The sequence below is a fragment of the Oncorhynchus mykiss genome, chromosome 11, assembly GCF_057628025.1.
Source record: "Oncorhynchus mykiss isolate SJ-2025 chromosome 11, ASM5762802v1, whole genome shotgun sequence".
NCBI lineage: Eukaryota > Metazoa > Chordata > Actinopteri > Salmoniformes > Salmonidae > Oncorhynchus > Oncorhynchus mykiss.
Genome location: NC_143032.1, coordinates 58,493,461 through 58,518,657, shown reverse-complemented (window position 1 = coordinate 58,518,657; position 25,197 = coordinate 58,493,461). Strand labels below are relative to the sequence as shown.

General features: G+C 42.0%; 2 protein-coding genes across 32 annotated transcripts in view; both read left to right on the top strand.

Annotated features, from left to right (window-relative positions):
* Nucleotides 1–10,982, top strand: part of LOC110536022 (AP2-associated protein kinase 1) — a 51,652-nt gene extending 40,670 nt beyond the window's left edge. For 6 of the 31 annotated variants that reach the window (XM_090190628.1, XM_090190627.1, XM_090190624.1 and 3 more), the window contains 2 exons: nt 802–978; nt 8,097–10,982. In XM_090190628.1, coding sequence (XP_090046754.1) covers nt 802–978; nt 8,097–8,926 — 1,007 coding nt within the window. In that variant the 3' untranslated portion in view covers nt 8,927–10,982. Of the gene's footprint in view, nt 1–323; nt 542–801; nt 979–1,486; nt 1,598–2,359; nt 4,453–8,096 lie in introns of those variants that run through there. The other 25 variants (XM_021621520.3, XM_021621519.3, XM_021621518.3 and 22 more) reach the window with 6 other exon arrangements.
* A 2,486-nt stretch (nt 10,983–13,468) lies between these two features.
* nfu1 (NFU1 iron-sulfur cluster scaffold homolog (S. cerevisiae)) lies at nt 13,469–20,786 on the top strand. Its single transcript, NM_001160685.1, is given in 8 exon segments — nt 13,469–13,533; nt 14,139–14,236; nt 14,348–14,483; nt 14,625–14,691; nt 14,790–14,907; nt 19,623–19,686; nt 19,810–19,984; nt 20,088–20,786. Coding segments are annotated over 8 exon segments (753 nt in total). The 5' UTR covers nt 13,469–13,474; the 3' UTR covers nt 20,124–20,786.
* Nucleotides 20,787–25,197: the final 4,411 nt, after the last annotated feature.

The following is a 25,197-nucleotide window of genomic DNA, read 5'->3' as shown; positions in this document are numbered from 1 at the left end:
AGACTTGCTTGGACCAAGAGACACGAGCAATGGACATTAGATTGGTGGAAATCTGTCCTTTGGTTTGGTGAGTCCAAATTTGAGATTCTTGGTTCCGACCGCCGTGTCTTTGTGAAACGCAGAGTAGATGAATGGATGATCTCTGCATGAGCGGTTCCCACCGTGAAGCATGATGGTGTGGGGGTGCTTTTCTGGTGGCACTGTCAGTGATTTTATTTAGAATTCAAGGCACACTTAACCAGCATGGCTACCACAGAATTCTGCAGCGATACGCCATCCCATCTGGTTTGCGCATAGTCCCACTATCATCTGTTTTTCAACAGGACAATGACCCAACACACCTCCAGGCTGTGTAAGGGCTATTTGACCAAGAAGGAGAGTGATGGAGTGCTGCATCAGGTGACCTGGCCTACACAATCACCCAACCTCAACCCAATTGAGATGGTTTGGGATGAGTTGGACCGCAGAGTGAAGGAAAAGCAGCCAACAAGTGCTCAGCATATGTGGGAACTCCTTCAAGATGGTTGGAAAAGCATTCGAGGTGAAGCTGGTTAAGAGTGTGCAAAGCTGTCAAGGCAATTTCGTAGTTTTGATGTCTTCACTATTATTCTACAATGTAGACAATAGTGCAAATAAAGAAAACCCTTGAATGAGTAGGCGTGCCCAAACTTTTGACTGGTACTGTATTTCTGAGAGTATGAAGCTCATTTTGGTCTAAACTATTTTCTGTGCTTAGGCTAATGGGCTTTCATTTTCGTTCCTTCTTCCTCCCATCTTAACCCCTGGCCTCCGCTCCCTCAGACTCTCTGGCTGGAGAGGACTCTCTGCTGGGCTGCTCTCTGCTATCTCACACCTCCACCCCTGGGGATCAAACTATCTGTGCACCACCCTCCTCCTGCTCCTCTGCCACTCCTGGCTCTGCTTCTTGTCTGGACAAGCTAGCTCCAGTCTCATTTGGCACTGCCCAGACATCTGCTGGTAAGACCTCTCTCCAGCTGTCATATATCGTATACCTGTGGTGAAACTCCTCACAGCAAGTCTGACCTCTGATCACAGTACCACAGACCTGCAATATCGCTCAGCTGTAACACCCAGTCAGACTACTAATATATACATGTTCAAAGCCAAGCAACCTTTGAATGGATGATGTTAAACTACCCAGTTAACTCTCATATTACTCATATCAACATGAACTATATCATTTCAACTGGGGAATGAGATATTGAGACAGACATGTTGGCAGCCTGTATCAAAGGGCCCTTTCTTTGTAGCGCTATACAGCTGCCACAACATTGTGGGACCTTCTGCAGACCCTTGACTCATTTACAAAAGCCACATCAGATGCATGGCTCAGTACTAATGCTGTGACTGCTCTGGCTGCGTCTGTCTCTGTACTCCCTGCACTCTCCCCTCCTCCCTCGCTCTCTTCTGGGCTGCGCTAACCTCCCCCCCCATCACCCCTTCACCTCCTCTCCTCCACCTGCAGAATCTGCTTACCTCATGTTGGGCTTCCAGCCGCCCGAGGCTGGGGAGAAGGGCACTGAGGACGAGTTTGACCCCATCCCTGTGCTCATCTCCAAACACTCCAACAACCAAGGTATGTAAGGCAGGCCAGCAGTGTGTAGATAGGGTTGGATCTATGTGTCTCATTGATCCACACAGAGGATCAAAGTACTGTTCTGTATGAGCTGCCTTCCTCAACCCACATAACTGCCAGGGGACCACGAATGAGCACAGCCATTACTGAGAAACCCTAGCTAACACCTTAGTTCATCACTTACACCTGCTGAGAGCAACCATGGCTGGATGTGCTGTAACATTAACTAGCCCTCCCCATCCTAGCATGATTTCACATCAGTGTGTTTCTCATTTGACTTTTCACTGGTTGAACTTTGCCAGTAAGAATTGGCAGTTCCGATCAACGGCAGGCACCATTATGCAGTTGTTTTATACAGTCTGTCAGAACAGAAGCACCAAAGGCAGAGCATTAAGCCATCTTTTAAGAGTAGTGTCTTCTAGAGGTTAGGACGACATACAAGATGTCCTCCTCCCAGCACTCTTTCCCTGAAATGCTGCGGCTGCATATAGATAATCTTGGCTTACTTTCTCTCTTTTCTTCTCTTTCTACCCGTCTTCCTCATTCACTCCTTTATGCTCCTGTCATCCCACCCTCTCTCCTGTCCTATTTTATTTCACCAACTCTCAATTCTTTGCTAAACTGTCCTTTCTCCTATTCTCTCTCAAATACTCTCTAAATATGACTCTCTCCCGCTGGTTCCCCTTTCTCCCACTTCTCTCTTCCTTGCTCCGTCCATGTCCTCCTCTCTCTCTGTCCCTCTCTCTTTCTGGCACGTTTCAGGTGGTCACTCGCGCAGCAACAGTGGCACTTCAGAGTCCAGCATCCCCAACTTGGCCCGCTCCCTTCTGCTGGTGGATCAGCTCATCGACCTCTAGGGGGTGGGAGAGAGAGGTCGAAGGGGCAGCTTGCAGTCGTAACATGATGGGGAGAGGGGGCAGCAGAGGCACTTATGTAGCACCTTGCAAGGTGAAATGGAGGAGTTTTAGTGTGGACTAGAGAATACTTTCTCTGGTGTGCCTCCGTGCCCCCGCCTCCATCTCTTGCTTTCTTGATACGCTGGTTTCAAACCATTCATCCTGGCCGTTGGCATTCCCATGTTGGTAGCAACATGGCATTAACTCCCCGTCCTGACAGACTGTCTGCTTCTGTCTTGGCTGCACTGTGGTCTTTATCACGCTGTCATCCACCTGTCAACATTCCTCTTTGTCCTGCCTTGCGGTTTCAACCCCACGCTATTCACATACTGCCTGGCTTGCCCATAACCCCATTGGCTTTGCTGTTTTACAATGTTTGATCAGGGTTTATGCAAACGTATGTGTCCCAGGTCTGACCATGTAACACAGCAGTATAGTACTTCTATCTCTCCTAGCTATCTGTATGCACTCTTCCTGTAGCAGCTATGACCATGTCTAGTCATTAGAGCAAAGCAGGCCTTTAGGAAAGCAGACGCTGACTGAACTATCACGAGCTGCTTGCATGGGCCATACAGATGAGACCAATGAGCTGTCAGTCCTTAGGCTCCTGCTGTGTTTTTAACTTTTCTCAAACTGCTGTGGTTCACCGGTGCCCCCTGGGAATGTTTGGCTGTCTGTTGCAAATGGTCGAAGATGTCTGTCATTCTGAGGTCAAAAGCGCTCCTGCAACATGCCCTGTTATGGTGGACATCTACAGGCTGTGTCTAGCTACCCCAAAACTGCCTCTGATTGTCTGGTCTTCTACAACAACCATCTCCTTGACTGCACAACCATGTTTATCTTGGCTGTGCTTTATGTAAGAGATTTAAAATAAAAAATAAAAAAATGTATCTGAACACGGGATTATTGTTCCCGTGTTGTGCATTTCCTGTAGTTTAAGGTCATATTGAGCTGGTGCATTTAGCCTCTTACTATACCTCTAAGTATAATAATTATCTGGAAAGGTTGACTCATTCGTGGTATTATTCTAAATGTGTGTAATTCATTTGAATGCCCTCGTCTTCTTGGTCATACTGTACATTAAGACGGGTGCTCAAGACATTTCTCTCTTGGGCAGAATGCATGCTAACCAGTTATTGATCATGTGTATTCCAATAAGAGTTTTATCGTGGCTATTCTGTTTGATTTGGGTTTCTGTCCTCGGCCCATTGGCAAGGCTAACAGATCTACTTTTCCCAGAATGTGAGAGAGAAATGAGTCCCATATTGAGCATGGATACAGCTGAACAGTGCAATGGTTGTGTATCTCATTGGTTGTTTAGTGAGGGTCAGCTGATCTTTACCAGTGAGCCAGCAGAGTGAGAAGTAGGGTCAGCTGATCTTTACCAGTGAGCCAGCAGAGTGAGAAGTAGGGTCAGCTGATCTTTACCAGTGAGCCAGGAGAGTGAGAAGTAGGGTCAGCTGATCTTTACCAGTGAGCCAGGAGAGTGAGAAGTAGGGTCAGCTGATCTTTACCAGTGAGCCAGCAGAGTGAGAAGTAGGGTCAGCTGATCTTTACCAGTGAGCCAGGAGAGTGAGAAGTAGGGTCAGCTGATCTTTACCAGTGAGCCAGGAGAGTGAGAAGTAGGGTCAGCTGATCTTTACCAGTGAGCCAGCAGAGTGAGAAGTAGGGTCAGCTGATCTTTACCAGTGAGCCAGGAGAGTGAGAAGTAGGGTCAGCTGATCTTTACCAGTGAGCCAGCAGAGTGAGAAGTAGGGTCAGCTGATCTTTACCAGTGAGCCAGCAGAGTGAGAAGTAGGGTCAGCTGATCTTTACCAGTGAGCCAGCAGAGTGAGAAGTAGGGTCAGCTGATCTTTACCAGTGAGCCAGGAGAGTGAGAAGTAGGGTCAGCTGATCTTTACCAGTGAGCCAGCAGAGTGAGAAGTAGGGTCAGCTGATCTTTACCAGTGAGCCAGCAGAGTGAGAAGTAGGGTCAGCTGATCTTTACCAGTGAGCCAGCAGAGTGAGAAGTAGGGTCAGCTGATCTTTACCAGTGAGCCAGGAGAGTGAGAAGTAGGTGCAGCTGAGCTTGGGTTTTGTCTGCTTGTGTTGTGCTGGTGTTGTCCTACAGCCAATCACAGTTTCTCTTTTTGTTCCATGTGTCTCTGTTGCACATTTCATCCTCATCATTAATCTCCCTTCTTTCTAATCTACTCATCCATACTACACAAACACACACATACACCTTGATGTTGCTTGTGTATTGTGTAATGATCTGGACAAATATCCATAACCAACTCGTATGTATATAGAACCACTATTTCCTCGTTCTCCCATTGTAAAGAAGTAGTTAAAGTATACTGAACAATAATAGAAACGCAACATGCAACAATTTCAACGATTTACAGTTCATATAAGGAAATCGGTAAATTTTAATAAATCCATTCGGCCCTACTCTATGGACTTCACATGACTGGGTAGGGGTGCACCCACTGGGGAGCCAGGCCAAGCCAATCAGAATGAGTTTTCCCCCACAAAAGGGCTTTATTCCAGACAGAAATACTCTGCAGGTATAGAGCTTCTTGATATGCCTCACCTGTCAGGTGGATGAATTGTCTTGGCAAAGGAAAAAGGTTTACGAACAGGGATGTAAACAAATTTGTGTACAAAAGTTTAAAGTAAAATGCTTTTTGTGCACATTGAAAATTCTGGGATATTTTATTTCAGCTCACGAAATATGGGACCAACACTTTACATGTTGCGTTTTATATTTTTTATCAGTATACATTTTAAAGTGCTTCATATTTAAAGACCTATCATAATATGAATAAATGTGACAGTGCTATAGAATGAATGAATGTATGAAGTGAGTATCAATATGAAATATATACAATTCATAAGTACATATTATAGGTAAATGAAAAAAGTTTATTTCTGTGTATTCTTTATGGGGCTGTATTTAAGAGTGCAAAGATATTGTGTCCCTCCTATTTGTCCAAAGTATTTTTGTCTATCCTTGGTCTTGTGGGAGACTATTTCAGCATAGGGAAGCCACTAGCCCCATGGTTTTAGCGATCTTAATTTGGTGGTGTTCTGAGAACAGCTCTGTGCTTGTGACTTGCCTTATTGGGGTATTATCTTAAACCTTCATCCTTGGTTTTCCCATAGTTTGATTTTCTTCCTCTGAGCTGTAGTTTATTTAACAACAGAGTCCCCTCCCTCTGAAAACAGGGCTTATGACGGACGGGTCTTCCTGATATCTCTGTCCTTTCCTCCTCCTTTACTGTTAACCCCTAAATGCATCAAACAAGCTAAGCTATATCGCCTACCTACTTACACGTTACAATGCAGTCTCATTTGTTGGAAACAGAACCAAAATGTGTCTTACTCTTGACACATCATCATCCTCCCAGCCAGCATAATCAGGTGATATAATTTACTACATTGTACCCACACTTGATTTACCTGAGGAATATTCAAATTAGATGATACAATGTTTCAGAAACTAAACTGAAATGCAACCCATCTAAGAACTCAACTCCACAAAATGCATTTATTCAATTTCAAAAAGTATTGTTTCCATACTTGGAAAATAGACAAAGCAAAAATATACATTTCCATTTGAGGTGTTACTGCTAGTATCGCATACTTTAAGTTGAAGTTAATTTCTTCGTTTTTTTTTTTTACTTTGAAGTAAAAATGTGTTTTACCCCTCTCCAAACCATATATTGTTCAGTAAGTAGAAAATGGGCTGTGGCTTTTGAAGAGTGTCTGGAGAATCAGTAAAACTACTCTTATTTTGTTTTTCTCCGATCTACTTGTTGTACAGTCTTTTGCGGGTTTAGGTGTGGCTAACCTATGCAATTCTACAGTAGTGCTCATACTATCCTTAGACACCACAGTGCTGTATTCAGTAGAGGTCTAGCCTTGCCAGTGGAATTTGACTTGTGTTGCTGTGAAACTGATGTCCCTAGTGTGTTTGCTGGGGCAAATATATGAACACTGTTGAACTGTGCAAACAGCAGTTGTCCATATGTGAAAGCACAGAGCTATTATCTAGCGTATACCTTATATTTTTATGAAATGAGAAAAATATTCAAAAAGAAAGGGACATGAAATAAACATCTGAATGTAACTCTAGTCTCCTTGGTGTATTTTTCAATTCATCAGTAGGAAATGAAGTTCAATATATGGTGGTGTTATGAGATAATTGAAAGAGCAAGTATAGGTGGATAACACATCAGTCTTTTGCTTAGTCACACCCACATAATTCACTTCCCTAAAAATGTCAAGGCTCACACTTCAGACAGAAAACACAATCTGCTGTCAGTTTGCCAGTTTATGATTGCATTAATAGCTTTCGGGCGCCTTTTTTCCCTCCTTTCGCCCTATCATAAACACAGTATCTCAGTACAGTATGGAAATGCTCACTCATCCTATCATGCCTTGGTGCTAGACTGAGCACCTAACACACACTGCACTCTTACATGGGGTTTGAGTACTCTCACACACCTAACTTCTTGCCTTTCAATCCACTGGAAGGTTGAGTATCTTAGAGCTACAGTTCCACCTCTTCTCTTACTCACACCCAACTCTTTGCCCTCTGGCTGACTCTGAACTGTGCCCTAAATGGCTGCCACTAACCCTCTCCCCCTGGAGCTGCCGGCTAACTCCTGCTACCTGCACTACCAAGGTAAGACTGCCCCTGTTTCTGTCGCTCTCTGTCTGTCTGCTCCTGTCAATCTCACTCTCTGCTGGGACTCCAGTGAGTCCTCTCACTCTACCTTGTTTCCACGGGTCCATTTGCTCCTTATCAAGTCCCTATATCTTTATATAACTTACCAATAAAGAACCTAAATCTTCCAGTATTACTCTTTGTAGTGGTGCGTGGAATTGTTTTGGTGAGGGGTTGTGTGTCTGCTTAGAGGATGTTGGCGATCTCCTGAAAAACAAGTGGAAACAATGTATTTTTTTTGTTGTAGTGATAGCGCTGAATAGTCAGTCGTCTGTCGCGTTGTGTTCATTGTGTTGTACAGTGTAGATCATGTTGTGTTTTTGGAGTCGTGCTGTGCTGGCTTGCTGCTGTTGGACCATTGTGCTGTTGTTGCTGTTTCCATGGTGTTTACTTGTTTGTAGTAGAACTGTTGTACGTGTCATCTTTGGGAGTGGCCTATTGATGCTCTGTTAGACCAAAGGACCACAGACTGTGTAGTTCAAAGCTGAGAGAGGGTTTTCAATGTAAACTAAGTTGGAGTCTTAACCACCACAAGTCATCTTGTCTCAGTGTACACATCTTAAAGGGCAACTCCACCACTAACATCATTGTCATTATCTCCAGCACTATACTATTGTCTACATATGTGGAGATGGCACATTTTATATACTTGTTTAAAAGTTCTACCTGATTTGTGGTGACGTGGGAAGTCAGAAAATACTCTCCTGGCGAGAAAATGACAGGTTTTTCTACTTTTAATCCTGCCCTGTGATGTCACAGATCATAGAAACGTGCCGTTTCCCCATAATGTAGACACTGGTATGGTGCTGGAGACAATGGATGAGGTTGAAAAGTGGCAAAATTGTCCTTTTTAAGTCTCATCCTTTACTTTGTCTTCTCCCCTCTGCAGAGCTGAAAGGAGAGAGTAAAAGCCACGCTGTGCTAGACAAGGGGAGGTCAGAGATTGAGCTGCCTGAAGAAGGCCACAGAGCAGACCAGGGCTGTGTCCACTCCAGCGATGAGGAATTTGAGGAGGAAGACAAGAGAAAGGAGGAGCAATGCAGGAGGGCCAGTGAGAGTGATGAGGTGGGCCATGACTGCAGTGGTTCCAGACCTTTGCTGCTGGATTCAGATGAAGAGGAGGAGCACCGGTCTGAATTACACCTCCCACCCTCCCAGCCACGCCTATCACACCCACAACTCTCCACTCCCTCCCACCAACCTACCCCAGGCCCACATGTCCCATGCCAGAATAATTCCCAACAGATGCCCCGGAAAGCCAGGGGGGGTGAGGTTGTCCCTGATGTCTTCTCCAAAGCCCCCTTCAAGGTTGGACAGGAAGAGGCAGGCGATGTGTTCGCAAATGCCCCGTTCCCACGTCCCCTTGTTGTGACTCAACAGCATCCAGATGTCTTCCTGCAGGCCCCCTTTGTGAAGCCCAAGACCCTCCACCCTCACCCAGCTGTGCTTTACCCTGTGGCCTCTGAAACAGCCCTCTTGAGCCAGGTGGCCCCGCAGCCTTTCCGCCCACAGGCCCTGGCCAAGTACTCCCGACACTTTCAAGGCCCATTGCCTCAGCAGCCTGTGACAGCTCAGAGGGTGTTGTCCAGCGTGAGCAGGCAGACTGCTGTGAGCTCAGTACCCGTGGGACCCGTACACTCCTGGACTTCAGAGGTGAGTGCAGTAGACCCCTTTGTCTCTGCGCCCTTTCACCTCAAGGCCCCGCAAGAGAAGCCCTGAAAGCTCCCATCCTTCCCTACAAAGCAGGGGAGCCAGCATTGGAGGCCACACCTGTGCACACTACACTAAAGCATACACACTGCATGCTGTCACCAGCACCGGGGCTGGGCTGCAGGGTGGCATAGAACTCTTAAGATCTTATCCTTTACAAACTCAAAAAGGTCTTGAAATTGCGCACGGTCATCATTGCACTTTTTTGCTGCATTAGAATAGAGGTTCCAGTCAGTCTCAGTTATCCCTGTGCTGGTAGCTGTCATATCCTTTGGTATGCACAGAGGATATGGCAGTTGTTGATTTTTTTCTGCCTACCTCAGTTTGTCCTCAGCTTTTCCATTTGAGTGAAAACATTGCTCAATTTAGAGAGCTTCTTGATGGGGGCCAGTGTTGGAGGTTTAGAATCAGACAGGACACACACACACACACACACATCCCCTGTTCTAGGGTTAACCGCTTAATGAAATTTGACCCTCTGCTCCTTTATTCAGTTCATTATCCATTGCTCTGTAAGGTCCAATAAGTATTCCCATGACAGCCCTGATCTCTGTGTGATGATGTCACTACTCATCCAGGGGTTATCCTCTCACAGGGGCCCAAGAAAGGCCTCCTGTATTGGTTCCTCTACATGTCTTATATACTTCTGTTTGTTTTGGAAGTTATCTGATGACCATTTTAGCCTATTTAGTGGTGTATACTTTATACGAGGTAGGTTAATGTACATCTGGCGGTGCTGTCATATTTTTATCATTTATAATATTAATCCGATGCTGGATTATGTTGCACATGTCAAACTATAATGCATTATGAGTTGACATTTTAGCCTTTGTTTTGATCCAATCCTTCTTTTCACTTGTGTTTATGGTCACCTGACTCAGTGCTGCTAAAGTCAGCCTAAGGCATCTGTCACCTACTGTACATGGCATATAGTACAGAGCATACCTTACTGAGGCCAACGGTCAGTTTCACCTTAAACCTGTCATCACTTGTGGGTGCCTCTGCTGTATGTAATTTGGTGTTAGTTGACTTTAATTTTGAACGGAGGTTGTTAACGTTGTAGCAGAGATGCCTTATAGAAGTCCTCAAATCTCACGACCAGCACTGTCGGCAAAGTCCCAGTCAGCACCTCCACTACACTCCGTCAGCATCTATTGTTAATGCTATGTAACTCTATGCACTCACATTCCAAACCTGCTCATTCAATCATTTTCTTAAATAGCAAGCCTACATTCTACCTGCACTCGATTCAATAAGATTTGGAAACCTTTACAATCAGCAACCAATTCAACCTTTACAAATCAGCACCCCCTGTCAGAACATATCAGAATAACTAAAACCTTTGAAGCACCTCAAGCAAAACACACAACTTTCACCTGTGGCAAGTCAGACACACACTTCCCTACACATGCTCAAAAGACACAATTCCAAGTAAAGGGTCAACACATGGTTTCTTCATAAACCCATAAGCTTTCGCACTTCTACACCAGATTTTACATTCCTTTTTTTATAGCCATATGAAATGCTGATATAGTATTCTGCTGACTATTGTAGAGTCTTGAAGAACTTTTCAATGTTTGCGATCCATTACATGACTTAGTGATGGTGTGGACCAATAGACTTTCTCAGCTACTTGATCCAAAGTAAGAATCCCCGTCTTAAAAGGAGAAATTATTCTGATTTGCTTTTTGTCATTCGTGATTACTCTTTGTATAACATGTTAATTCATCTGCCGTGCAAATGAAGACTGAACACCATCAGCAGCAATGATAATGTACTCTACAATTACATGTGTTGAGGTGACACAGCTTTCTGAAGTTGTTGAAATTGTTTTTTTTGTGTAGGTCCTTTCCTGGAAAACTTAAAAGCAGCATTTTTGTTTGATTTGTCTGACTGTAATATGTTGTGTAGTAAAGTGTGGTGGCTGATTCAACAGCAAGCCTCACCTGCTGAACCCTAAAGGCACCCATATCAAAATACTTGAGTCATGCAGAGCTTGCCTTTCAACACCATATCTTGTATGTCCTTGCGTAAAGATGAAGATAAATAAATGTATGCAAAACAAGTCAATCTCAGTTGTAATTTGTTGCATTTGTGTATCATGAGACGCACCCATATGCAATGTATGTTATAAGATGAACATTCTCTACCTTGTGGTTATAGGTATGTATTACACTGAACTAAAATAAATGCAACATGTAAAGTGTTGGTCCCATGTTTGATGAGCTGACATTAAAGATCCCAGAAATCTTCCTTAAACACACTTACTTTGCTCAAATTGTGGGGAAAAAAATAATCCTTTGCCAAGATAATCCATCCACCTGACAGGTGTGGCGTATCAAGAAGCTGATTAAACAGCATGATCATTACACAGTTGCACCTTGAGCTGGGGACAATAAAAGGCCATTAAAATGTGCAGTTTTGTCACAACACAATGCCACAGATGTTTCAAGTATGCTAACTGCAGGAATGTCCACCAGAGCTGTTGCTAGAGAATTTAATGTTAATGTATCTACCATAAGCCGCCCACAACGTTGTTTTAGAAAATTTGGCAGTACATCCAACCAACCTCACAATCGCAGACCATATGTAACGACACCAGCCCAAGATCTCCACATCTAGATTCTACACCTGCAGGATCATCTCAGATCAGCCACCCGGACAGTTTATGAAACTGTGGGTTTGCACAACAGAAGAATTTGTGCTGAAATTGTCTCAGGGAAGCTCGTCATCCGCACCAGGGTCTTGACCTGACTGCAGTTTGGCGTCGTAACCAACTTCAGTGGGAAAATGCTCACCTTCGATGGCCACTGGCACTCTGGAGAAGTGTGCTCTTCACGGAGGAATCCCGGTTTCAACTGTACCAGGCAGATGACGTCGCGGCCGCGAGCAGTTTGCTGAAGTCAACGTTGTATATAGAGTGTCCCGTGGTGGTGGGGTAATGCTTTTGGCAGGCATAAGCTTCGGACAACGATCACAATTGCATTTTACTGATGGAAATTTGAATGCACAGAGATACCGTGACGAGATCCTGAGGCCCATTGTTGTGCCATTCATCTGCCATCACCTCATGTTTCAGCATGATAATGCACGGCCCCCTGTCTCAAGGATTTGTACACAATTCCTGGAAGCTGAAAGTGTCCCAGTTCTTCCATGCCCTGCATACTCAGAAATGTCACCCATTGAGCATGTTTTGGATACTCTGGATCAACGTGTACGACAGCATGTTCCAGTTCCGGACAATATCCAGCAACTTCGCACAGCCATTGAAGAGGAGTGGGACAACATTCCACATGCTATGTTCAACAGCCTGATCAACTACGCGAAGGAGCTGTCGCGCTGCATGAGGCAAATGGTGGTCACACCAGATACTGACTGGTTTTCTGATCCAAGTCCCTAACTTTTTTTTTTTATGTATCTGTAACCAACAGATTTATGTCTGTATTCTCAGTCATGTGAAATCCATAGATTAAGGCTTAATTTATTTATTTCAATTGACTGATTCCCTTGTGAACTATCATTACAATCTTAGAAGTTGTTGCATGTTGCAAGTTGTTGCATAAATCTGTTTTGTGTCACCAAAAGCACTCACAAACTTCTACAGATGCACAATCGAGGGCTGTATCACCGCCTGGTACAGCAACTGCTCCGCCCACAACCGTAAGGCTCTCCAGAGGGTAGTGAGGTCTGCACAACGCATCACCGGGGGCAAACTACCTGCCCTCCAGGACACCTACACCACCCGATGTCACAGGAAGGCCATAAAGATCATCAAGGACAACAACCACCCGAGCCACTGCCTGTTCACCCCGCTATCATCCAGAAGGCGAGGTCAGTACAGGTGCATCAAAGCTGGGACCGAGAGACTGAAAAACAGCTTCTATCTCAAGGCCATCAGACTGTTAAACAGCCACCACTAACATTGAGTGGCTGCTGCCAACACACTGACTCAACTCCAGCCACTTTAATAATGGGAATTGATGTAAAATATATCACTAGCCACTTTAAACAATGCTACTTAATATAATGCTTACATACCCTACATTATTCATCTCATATGTCTACGTATATACTGTACTCTATATCATCTACTCCATCTTTATGTAATACATGTATCACTAGCCACTTTAAACTATGCCACTTTGTTTACATACTCATCTCATATGTATATACTGTACTCGATACCATCTACTGCATCTTGCCTATGCCGTTCTGTACCATCACTCATTCGCATATCTTTATGTACATATTATTTATCCCTTTACACTTGTGTGTATAAGGTAGTAGTTTTGGAATTGTTAGTTAGATTACTCGTTGATTATTACTGCATTGTCGTAACTAGAAGCACAAGCATTTCGCTACACTCGCATTAACATCTGCTAACCATGTGTATGTGACAAATAAAATTTGATTTGATTTGATGTTGCATTTCTATTTTTGTTCAGTGTATACAGGAACTATGTTTTGGTTCCTACACAAAATGTGGTTCCAGGGAAATAATACAAGGACGGTTTCTTCTTTGGAGTTTACAGGAAATTGCGTATAAGCATCACAAACATGGCGACTTACAGGCAGGTCGGGAGGTTGTTGGGTATTTCTGCAAGAATTTCAAGTCCGTAAGTTGTGCGCTGTTGAACACTGACTGAGGATGTCTTTAAAGCTGTAGTAATGCATGTTTTCACATTTTCCTCTCACTACGTGTTCGTCAACTAATTAGTTAGCGGCTAACCTTTAGCTAGCTCTGTTTCATAAGATAAGGTCTGACGCAGTTTAGGAGTAGCGAGGTAACGTGATTATTGTAGCTCAATTTCCAGTAAAAAGTTATTATAGTTGCAATATGATTGAACTGGTTTAATAAAACATTTAATTTGTAGCTAGCAAACTAGCTAGTTGCTCAGCTTGCCTCATTAGTGAAAAATACATAACCCACAGAGCTCAGCAAGCACAATAATATCCCTACTTGCATAATTAATACGGGTGCGTTTGATCACAGGAATATTTTCATACTGGATTTTTTTTAAATAAATTGCTGCCCAGGTCTCCAACTAATTTAAATTGTTAATTGTCAGCATGCTGTGTTCCAATAGTGTTGCATCATGTGACATCATATTGTCAAATCTAGCGTGATGTGACTGGTTCTGTTTTTATTTGGTCTGGTTGATCGCGGTGATCAATTTACCCTATTCTTATTCTAAATTGATCAAAATGTTTTTTTCTTTAGGCTTGCTGTGCGTGCATATCAGTTTGCTGGACTGCATTGGACTCCACACATTGGTGTTACCAGGAGATGGTCACTGCCACCATTTTCAGTTGTATCTGGTAGGAATGAAAACCCTGTACAGTGTATAGAAATGTCTTCGGGAGCTATCTAAAATGTGTTTTAGCACCACAATTGCTCAAATGACTTTGACACTATGCCCCTCTTTCCAGCAAGGACCATGTTTATTCAGACCCAGGACACTCCCAACCCAAACAGCTTGAAATTTCTGCCTGGTCGCATGGTCCTTGAACAAGGAACGATGGATTTTACTGCACCCCGTGAAGCCTATTGCTCCCCCCTCGCAAGGTTAATGACTTAGGCTACTGAAACCATGCCTACCAATATTGAAAATAACATTTAAACAATTAAAAGAACAAGCAGTCTGAGACATCTTGTTACAGCCCTAACCTATCTTGGGCAACATTGTAATACATATTATTTCTTCAGGCAGCTATTTAGAATCGATGGTGTCAAGGGTGTCTTTTTGGGTCCTGACTTCATAACCATAACCAAGGTAATATTACCAGTCATTTACATGTATATTTTAAAATGTCATGTCTGAATCATGGGTAGAAATGATAAGAATTGCTCTGTTTCTGGCTTCTTATTCAGACAGATGTAGATCTGGAATGGAAGTTAATCAAACCTGATGTGTTTGCTGCCATTATGGACTTCTTCACATCTGGACTCCCTGTTGTCAATGAGGAGGACACCCCTCGTGCAGATACAGGTATGGAACAGACAAACACTTTATATAGATGCACACCCACAAAAATGACTGTACTGAGTTATATTGTATGCAACAAAAAAAGGGGTGAAATTATACTTTTGTTTGTTAAAAAAATGTATTCTTGACAAGGTAGGGGTCAATTATTGACACCTCTGTTTTCAATACCTTGTGGTGTATAATCTGGAGTCCAGAAGCAAAACTTGCAGTTGAACAAAATAAATCTGGTGTTATTCCATTTTGTTTTACAAATATAAACTTTAGGAGAAGTGGAACAAAAATCTAGAACAACATTATTTCTCCCTTGCAGGTCTGCTACTGCCATGCCAAAAACAAGTTCCTTAGCCCCACACAAGTGTGTTAAATCTGCTCATTTAAAGCTCTGGTGGGGGCCTGGGTGCGGCCCAGTTACAGAGAGTGGCGCTCTCCACTGCCGTGGGGCTGAACTTTGTGACAGCTGTTTCTCCTGCGCTTTGTTGCGGTTGCTCTCTGTGATCCTGAAAATAGTTTCTTCAGAATAGGCACATTCTCGGGCTCACGGGTTAATGTGACATTCTTCATATAGTTACATAAAACTCTGGCCCGATGAACTTGGCCTTCTCAGTATTCATCCATTAGTTTAGTTAATATAAATACAACAATTGAATGGGTTTCTTTCGGAGAGTGTTCAATGACATTCTTACGCTCAGTGAACATATCTTATCTCTTCCTCTGAACATCTCTTTTACATGTCCCGTCTTCCACATATGACATGAGATTTTGTATTTGTGCAACAACTCCAACCTTGAATGTGACCTCGTTGGTTAACTTCTCCACACTTGTTCCTCATGTGCCTCTGTCTGCAGGATTGTCTTTCCCACTGCAGTGTCTCCATTTTTCTGGAAGTGTCAGACTTTTAGGATTTCATCCACTCTGTTAGCAATGAATGGTTTCCATTGTTTGACTGTGGTCTTGATCTAATGGAGTGTTATCATTGAGTCTGTCCAGTAGTGAACTTGTACATCACTCATCTTCAAGTTGCTCTTTATATGGTTTCCTAATCTTGCTCCAATTTGATGGTTTCCTAGTCTTGCTCCTATTGCTGCTTCTGGAAGTTCTAGTCTGGGTGTAGTTTTCAATGGAGAACTATTGTCTTGGCTGTGATTAGACCTGTAGTGCATTCTCCTTCTGCATTTGCTGTGTGTATGTACCTAGTGGATAAATCTTGTGGAAGCTCTTCATCCCATGATAGGCCCTGTTTCCACATTTCTTGGAATGGACACTTGATCCTAATGCTGACTGTGGATACAATCTGATTGAATATTCATGCAGCTGATTGAAGTAGTCCTCGTTTTGTGATCTTGTCTTTCAGGAATTCAATCAAATCTGTCCTTTCAAACAGTCATCAGTGTCTGATCTCTATGTTAATCCTAGTAAGCAACTTTTTATGGAGTTTGACTTTTCACTTCAACATGTTCTGTTACATTCTCTTTTGTCCATTCATTTTGCAGCTCATTTAAATTTTTCTATTTACATAGGTTCATGCTTGCGCTGTCCATGATCTCTTTAGCCTTCGTGGTTAGATCAGAGGCTGTTCCTTTGTCCTCTGTGCCACAAATAAGGTTGTCAACATACAAGTATTCCCTCAGTGCAGTTACCACTCCTGGATAGACCCCTGTCATACTTGTTCAGATGGTGTTTGATTGTGGCTGCTAAAAGGAATGGACATGCGTATGCTCCAAACTGAACTCTCGTCTTTCTCAGTGTACATCATGATTTCTTCATTTGTCATTGGGAAGTCACTTTTCCATAAGAACCTCAAAATACTTCTGTCCATTTCGTTTAGAGAGATTTGCAAAAATGCTTTTGTGATGTCTGCCATTAGCTCTATTCTGTGCTGCCTGAACTTAATCAGAATACTCAACAGATTTGGTCCTGTTAGTAAGCAGTCATTTAACAAACTACTAATATATACATATTTTTTACCTTTATTTAACTAGGAAAGTCAGTTAAGAACAAATTCTTATTTTCAATGACGGCCTTGGAACAGTGGGTTAACTGCCTTGTTCAGGGGCAGAACGACAGATTTTTACCTTGAATCCCCGAGCTGACAATCTTGCAACCGTTCGGTTACTAGTCCAATGCTCTAACCACTAGGCTACCTGCTGCCCCACTATATCTCTCATGCGAGGATGCATCAACCACTACTCTGAGCTTGATAGTTGTCCTCTCCTTGATCACTGTGATCCGGTAAGTAGTATACAGGTTTATCTGAATGATCACTAAGCACCTGCTCAACAATACCTTGGCTAAGATTGATACAGTGCCTTCAGAAAATATTCAAGGGGCCTTCAGTCGCCCCTTGACTTTTTACACATTTCGCTGTGTTGCAGCCTGAATTCAAAATAGATTCAATAAATAAAAAAATCTCACCAATCTACACACAATATCCCATAATGACAGTGAAAACATGTTTTATAGAAATTTAATGAAATACAGAAATCCAATTGACAACTATTCACACACTTGATTCAATACGTTACAATCACCTTTGGCAACGATTTACAGCTGTGATTATTTTGGGGTGAATTAAGAGCTTTGCACACCTGGATTGTACAATATTTGCACATTCTTTTTTTTTTATTCAAGTGCTGTCAGGTTGGTTGTCAGTCATTGATTGCCAGAAATGTTTAAGTGTTGCCATAGAATTTCAAGATTTTAAGTAAACTATAACTACGCAACTCAGGAACATTCAATATCGTCTTGGTAAGGTAACCCCATTTAGTCGATAGGCTATTGGTCGACAGGTTTATTTAGTCGAGCAGTAGCAAAAACACCCGTCTGATTCGCGCCTGTCTGAGTGGACTAATCCATAGTGGAGGCCGTGGGGATGGCACAGACCATCGCTCTAAGACATGCTACTGAAATTGTATATGGTTATTACATAAGAACAATGGTGCAACACTAATAAAACAATGTTTAACAAATGTGCGTTCTCCTGTGTTGGATAGTGGTCACTGTCTGTGGTTCTGAAACGCATCAGTGCGCTGTTGAACTGGCACCTTTTCTTAGACCATGTTGCTATGCGTTAACCAGCATATTGGTGTTGAGCAGCGGCGTTAGGAGACGAGAAAACAGCCCTTGCTTTAATTGTCTAAGAAAAGTGAGGAGAGCGGATACCCCAACTTAATTAGGTGTATAATCAATAGCGTAACTGTTAAATGTGCCTGGTTTTATAAATGACAGTACCAGTCAAAAAGTAGTGAATACTGCAAAACCCATTGCAGTATTCACAACTTTGTTCAAGCTATCCATGGGAGTTTTATTTTCAGCGGTCCAGTCAATCTCATTCAATGTTTGTTCCTTTGCAATGAATTGTTCCATACATTCCTCCAAGATACTCACATCAGGGTTTTCCTCTCCCAGTACCTGATCAATTCTGTTCAACAGCTTTGTTGCCGTCCTTGTTGTTCCTGTCTCTGTTTCAATCGTGCAAGTTCCTCATTGTTTCTCCTGATCAATTCCACGTTTCCAATATAATCCTCAGTATCAATTTTTCTTGTAATTTTCTTTGAGAAATCCTTCCCCGATGGGTTTTGGCATCAACTTGTGGTGTATAATCAGGAGTCCCGAAGTATCACTTGCAGTTTAAAATAAATCAGGTTTTATGCCCTAGTGTTTTTCAAATCTTAACTTTAGGGGAAGTGGACCAATAATCAAAATGAAAATGCCATTATTTTGCCCTTGCAGGTCTGCTCCTGCCAGGCCAAACACAAGTTAGGCATGGCACCTGTAGCCCAGCACAAGTGTATTGAAATTGCCCATTAAAAGCTTTGGTGGAGGGCTCGGCGCAGTTCAGAGTGGCGCTGAACTCTGAGCGGTTTCTCCTGCGCTTGCAGTCACACTCCGTGTTCCTGAAAATGTATTATTAGGATTAGGCACCTTTTGGCTTGGGGGTTAACATGACATTCTTCATAAAGTTATAACATACCTCACCAACGAGAATAACCGCACTGAACCTTTTCTTTTTTTTAGATGTAGGAATGGGAGAACTCATAGGGAGTGATTTTAGACCATTCCTCCACACTGAATCCTTCCAGATTCTTGATATCCTGTGCATAAGAACTGCCCTCTTCGATGCAAACCACATGTTTTAAAGTCCGGAGATTGCCATTGTAAGATGTTGATTTTTTTGGGGGGGGAGGGGCCAATTAACAATTTCTTTGTGGATTTTGATGTTTGCTTGGTCTTCCTGGAAGATCCAAGTTTCCACCTCCTGGCAAAGGTGGTCGCTGGGTAAAGTTCACGATGCCGTTGACCTTAACAAGGGATCCAGGACCAGTGGACGCAAAATAGCCCCATAACATAAGATCCACCACCATATTTTGCAGCTGCTCCTGCATTATTATTTTGATGCCTAACCACCTAACCACTGGTATGCGTGGCCAAAGAGCTCTATTTTCATGTCATCTGACCAAAGCACTAGTTCCAATCCAAGTGCAGTTTAGCAAACTCCAGGTATTTACATTTGTTGGATGACATGAAAATAGAGCTCTTTGGTGGGTTTGACGTCGAAATGAGTGGCATATCAATCTACCATTTTCAACCCGTATACAAATTACGGGCTGTGAATGGAAAGGGCTACCTATTATATTAAAGATGGTTGCATTTATTTCCTGTGTTAAATGTTAAGTAATGTAAGCATATTTTTGCATGAACTGTTCCTTTTGTCTTTACAGCACCATCAGATGATGATGATGAGGTGATTGCTATGATCAAAGAGCTTCTGGACACCCGAATCAGGTATCATTACTGTAGTTATACATAGCCTTTAGCTGATATCTCCCTCCCTGTTATCAGAAGTGTCTCTCTGCTCAATGCAGTATCTGTATGTATTAAATTCTTAACTCATGTGGCTTCCCCCAGGCCAACAGTGCAGGAGGATGGTGGAGATGTCCTGTATTGTGGCTTTGAGGATGGCATAGTAAAGCTGAAGCTGCAGGGCTCCTGCACCAGTTGCCCCAGCTCCATGGTCACTCTGAAGAGTGGCATCCAGAATATGTTGCAGTTCTATGTCCCTGAAGTGGAAGGGGTGGAGCAGGTTTGTACCCTGTTCAAAAGAACGAGCAGAATTTTAGGTGGTTGCCTGTAGGTCTAGTTCTCGATTTCACAAGACGAACCTAACGTGTCATGTACTTTCCCAGGTGAAGGATGAGCAAGAGGAGGTTGCCCAAGGCTGAGTCCAATGGAAACTACTCAGACCCTATAGACATTCCTCTTACCCTCTCCCCTCCTGCAGCCACTCCTGACTCCAGTATAGCTGATTAATCCGCATCGTAGAGGCTTGTCTAAAGCACAGCAGTGACGAAGGAAGAACTTCGCTGTTATTTTGAGAGATTTGTCATTGGACTTCATAAGTTCTCAGAGATTGTCAGCTGTCAACCTTTCTGGCTATGGGACTCGGTGTGTAAGAGAGGACCCCGCCTTGTCTGAAGTAGTGTCCTTGTCCTGCTGGGATTTTTTTGGAAGGATTCCAGGCTAATGGAGTCCACAAACTTTTGTCTGACAATGTATTTATTGCAGTATCTCATATTATCACACCATATAACTCAGTAAGTATTGGTTATTAAAAAAACAACTCCATCTATATACAACACAAATGTGCAGACTGTATAATGTAAATAAAATAAAGTACATTGAATTAAGTGTATGAAATTATTTTATAGAATTCCCTGAATATTGGCTACCAAATCCTTTGTCAATCTGACGGGAAAAAGTGCACATGTTGCAATGATGGATACTCCTTTTGCCATTATGGTCTGGAGGAAAGCTTGAGTTTGCATTGCTTTCTAAGTCTGTTACTATTATCGTACATTTAAATAAGTGATTAAAGACATTTATACATTTCTGTGTCATTTTTTTTTTTTTTTTTTTTATCGTCCAGAAACCCTCATCTCTGTGCAGTCAACTATCTGCTAAGTAACTTTTTGGGCGATCCAACCAAATTCACATAAAAATGTGATTATAGATGGTCATTCTCTGAGTATGTTTACATGCACATGAATAATTTCATATTAAACTGATTATGGCAGTAGACAGATTATGGAAATAGTCATGTAAACACCTTACTCTGCTTATCTTAATCGGCATAAGGTCAGAAACAAAGCATATGCCTATTAAAACACTTGGTTTTCGGAGTACTTTAAAGAATTATCAGTGGCGTGTATCCATGGATGCCAAGGGAAGCTAAGCTTCCCCAAAGAATTGACCAAGAAAAATATATATTTTCTGTCTTTTGTCTCTGTTTCTCATGAATTTCATTCAATTCACAAAAGGCTGACTATCTCACCAGAGAAAGCATCCGAGCGAGCGAAACGGCGCCCCTCTTTCTCGGTATGTGTAGCTCATCTATCTGATGCTGTCTGGTCAAAAAGAGAATGACATTGTTGCTGCCGTAGCATTGAATGCAAGGGAAGCCAGCGAGCATTTGGCCTCAATTAAAAATATAAAATAGGTAATTAGTGTTGAGCTAAACTGAGTGCGCTCCGCTGTGAATGGTCCTGTCTCATCAAAAAAGAAAAATCTTGAATTGTTGCATCTTGTCATCCTCCTGTGGGTAGCTAGCTAGCTAAAATAGTCCCTTTCATAAGTTAGCCATGGATGGAGATAGGGATTTAGACTTTTTTCTTCATTTTCCATACTGGCCAATGATTATAACGGCGATTCCGATCCTACTGCCCTACTGTACTTTGCTCCATCTTTCCCTCGATCCTGACTAGTTTCCCAGTCCCTGCCACTGAAAAACATCACAGCATGATGCTGCCACCACCGTGCTTCACTGTAGGGATGGTGCCAGGTTTCCTCCAGATGTGACGCTTGGCATTCAGGCCAAAGATTTCAACTTTGGTTTCATCAGAACAGAGAATCACAAGTAAGCCCATACCTCCCAAGCTGAGTTCTGGATAAGCTCTGTGATCATCACCAAAGCTAAGAGTTTTCATTAGTGTAGTTCTTAATTTTAGGAGAGAAATCCATATGTTGTCTAAGTGTTTTTTTTATGTATTCCTAAATATTTAACAGTCCTTTACAGGAATATTTTATATTTCTTTATCAGTCATATAAACATAATATTTCACATTTAGAAATATTCAGTTTTAATCCAGACGCAATAGTGAATGCAGTGATAGCATTAAGGGCATGCGCGACCTGGTCTTTGTCTTTTTTAAAAAGAGTAGTATCGTGAGCCAGTTGGGATATTTTCATATTTCTGTTAAAAAAATGTAAAAACCATGCAGATTTGCATTATTCAGAATATCTAAAGGTCGAAGTTCCACTACCAAAATGACAAAATTGGGCATCCCTGTCGGACACTTCTATTAATACTGAATCTTTTGGATGTATTAAGGTTAAGCATCACAGAACTATTTATATCTGTTAAACATGCGAATGACTTTGATAAAATGTTCACCGAAACCAAACAATTTGAGACCAAAAGAGAAATGAATGTTCAATTGAGTCAAAGGCTTTACAGAAGTCTAAAAATAAAAATAACAGCATCTGAGTCAATTGCATCTGAATAATCAAAAAGGTCCAAGGCTAAACAAATGTTGAAACTTATGTGACGGCCCTTCATAAAGCCTGTTTGAGTCGCTTTTAAAATGGTATCTATTCTTCTTTAATATTTTGGCATAAACCAGAGCAATCAATTTGTAATCAGTATTGAATAAAGTAATTGGTCTCCACTTGTCGATAAGAGAAAGGACTCTATCAGGCTTCGGAATCAGTGAAATAAGGCCCTGTTTCATGGTGGAGACCATTTCACCATTTTCAATGCAATCTTGAAACAAAAAATAGGGTATTCTAGTAACTCCCAAAACTGTCTATAGAATTCAACTGACAGGCCATCAGGGCCAGGTGATTTCCATTTTTTTTATTGAATTCAGAGCCTCTGTCATTTCCTTGATTGACACAGGTGATTCACAAACTGATGGGAAATCCTCCCCAATCACAGGGAAATAATTCTGAACGTGGCAAATGTAGCTTTCACAACAATCTTCCTGAAATTGTGAGTTGTAAAGGTTTTCAGAAAAGGAAATGACAAATGTTGATATTGTAATGGGATCTTTGCATAATACATCATTAAGTTTGAGTGCCATTATATATTTTCTTTTGTATATTCTCTTTTCAAGCGCAAAGAAATAACTGGTGTTTCTTTTCCACTCTTCAATCAATTTTGCTCTTGATCTGACAAAGGCACCATTTGCCAGATTTGTGTAAAACTGTTCTAATTCTAGTTGTAAAGATTTAAATACAGACTTCTTGAGATAGATTATCTTGGTCATCAGATGTTTTTCTCTAAGGTTCTTCAGGTGCTTCAGCTCTTTGGATGGTTTAATGGCTACAACTCTGACTTGATATTTGAAGAATTCTCATCTACTTCCATGACCCAAGTTTTTTCTTGCAAAGGAATATCTTTGGCTAACAATTTGATGTTTCCAATGAAAATAGGATTTTAGCAGCAAATTCAATGAAATCAAATGATCAGAAAAGGGAGCCAACTGATGATCTACATCTATAACGAATTGTAACAAAAAGGGGGAAATTAGGAATAAATCAAATCTACATTTTTGTAACTTAGTTTTGTTGGTCCAGGTATAGCCCTTTACATCCGGATTGAAATAACGTCAGGCATCGTCAACAGAAAGTTCCTTGCATAACGATGTTATATTTCTTTTTTGGGAACTTTGACTCATTCTAGGAGAAAAAATAATCAGCCTCTGAGTATTTGTTGCATAAATCCTGTAATTTTCTGGTAAACTGGGCAAAAAGGGTCTAATTTGGAGCATGCGAGTTATGTCCATACACATTATAGATGAAAATAGTGTGATGGAAAATGTTATGTTTGTGCTTTTCTATCTGCAATTTGGCAGTACGCCAGAACCTTGTTTTGAGAACGAAAGATCTCAGTTTCAAGGTCTCAGCTTAGAGATAAGCAGCCTTGTGAGGTATTGGTCTGTCACATGAATGAAACGTTAATGATGAATGATAAATAAACTAAATTATGCTGTATAGCTCAGCATTGACATAATTGGTTGAAGTAGGTGGGGGCGGGAGGCCCTGTATAAACAAGCTCACTTCCTTGACAACTACATTCACAACAGCTCTGCGAAACCAAGAAGTATGAATGCCCTGGCTTCTGCAGAGGCCAAATGCAGATGTCAGACTGATCATGCAGCTCCTTTCATTGTTACAAAATTTGGGAGGCGGTAAGGAGCTCGATTTGGCCTCCATATGGAGCCTTCTATCACATTTTCGGATCAATCATAAATTCACTTTTATGCCTATATATCACGGTGGCAAGGCATATGAACAAACAGGTTATAGATCAAACAATGCAAATATCACAACACAGGTTCTAATATTGATTATTTTTTCCTGGCTTGGCTTCCCCGGTGATTTTACCCACGCACCACTCTTGCGAAATTGGGAATTGTTAGGACATGTAAACAGTCTAATCCGCATTCCAGCGGTGTATTTGATCTGCGCATGTGCTAGCACTGGTATTAGAGTAAGGAAAAGCATGTATGCAATATTAGAAATAGTCTTCACAAACAAACTGTATACAGTCGTATGAAAAGGTTTGGGCGCCCCTGACAATTTCCATTTATAAATAATTGGGTGTTTGGCTCAGCAATTTCATTTTGATCTATCAAATAACTGGTGGACACAGTAATATTTCAGTAGTGAAATTAGGTTTATTGGATTAACAGAAAATGTGCAATATGCATCAAAACAAAATTAGACAGGTGCATCAATTTGGGCACCCCAATAGAAAAATCACATCAATATTTAGTAGAGCCTCCTTTTGCTAAAATAACAGCCTCTAGACACTTCCCATAGCCTCTGAGTGTCTGGATTCTGGATGGAGGTATTTTGGACCCTTCCTCCTTACAAAACATCTCCAGTTCAGTTAGGTTTGATGGTTGCCTAGCATGGACAGCCCACTTCAAATCATCCCACAGATTCTCAATGACATTCAGGTCTGGGGACTGGGATGGCCATTCCAGAACATTGTACTTGTTCCTCTGCATAAATGCCCGGGTAGATTTTGAGCAGTGTTTTGGGTCGTTGTCTTGTTGAAATATTCAGCCCCGGCGTAACTTCAACTTTGTGACTGATTCTTCAACATTGTTCTCAAGAATCTGCTGATATTGAGTGGAATCCATGCGACCCTCAACTTTAACAAGATTCCAAGTACCGGCACTGGCCACACAGCATGATGGAACCCCCACCAAATTTTACTGTGGGTAGCAA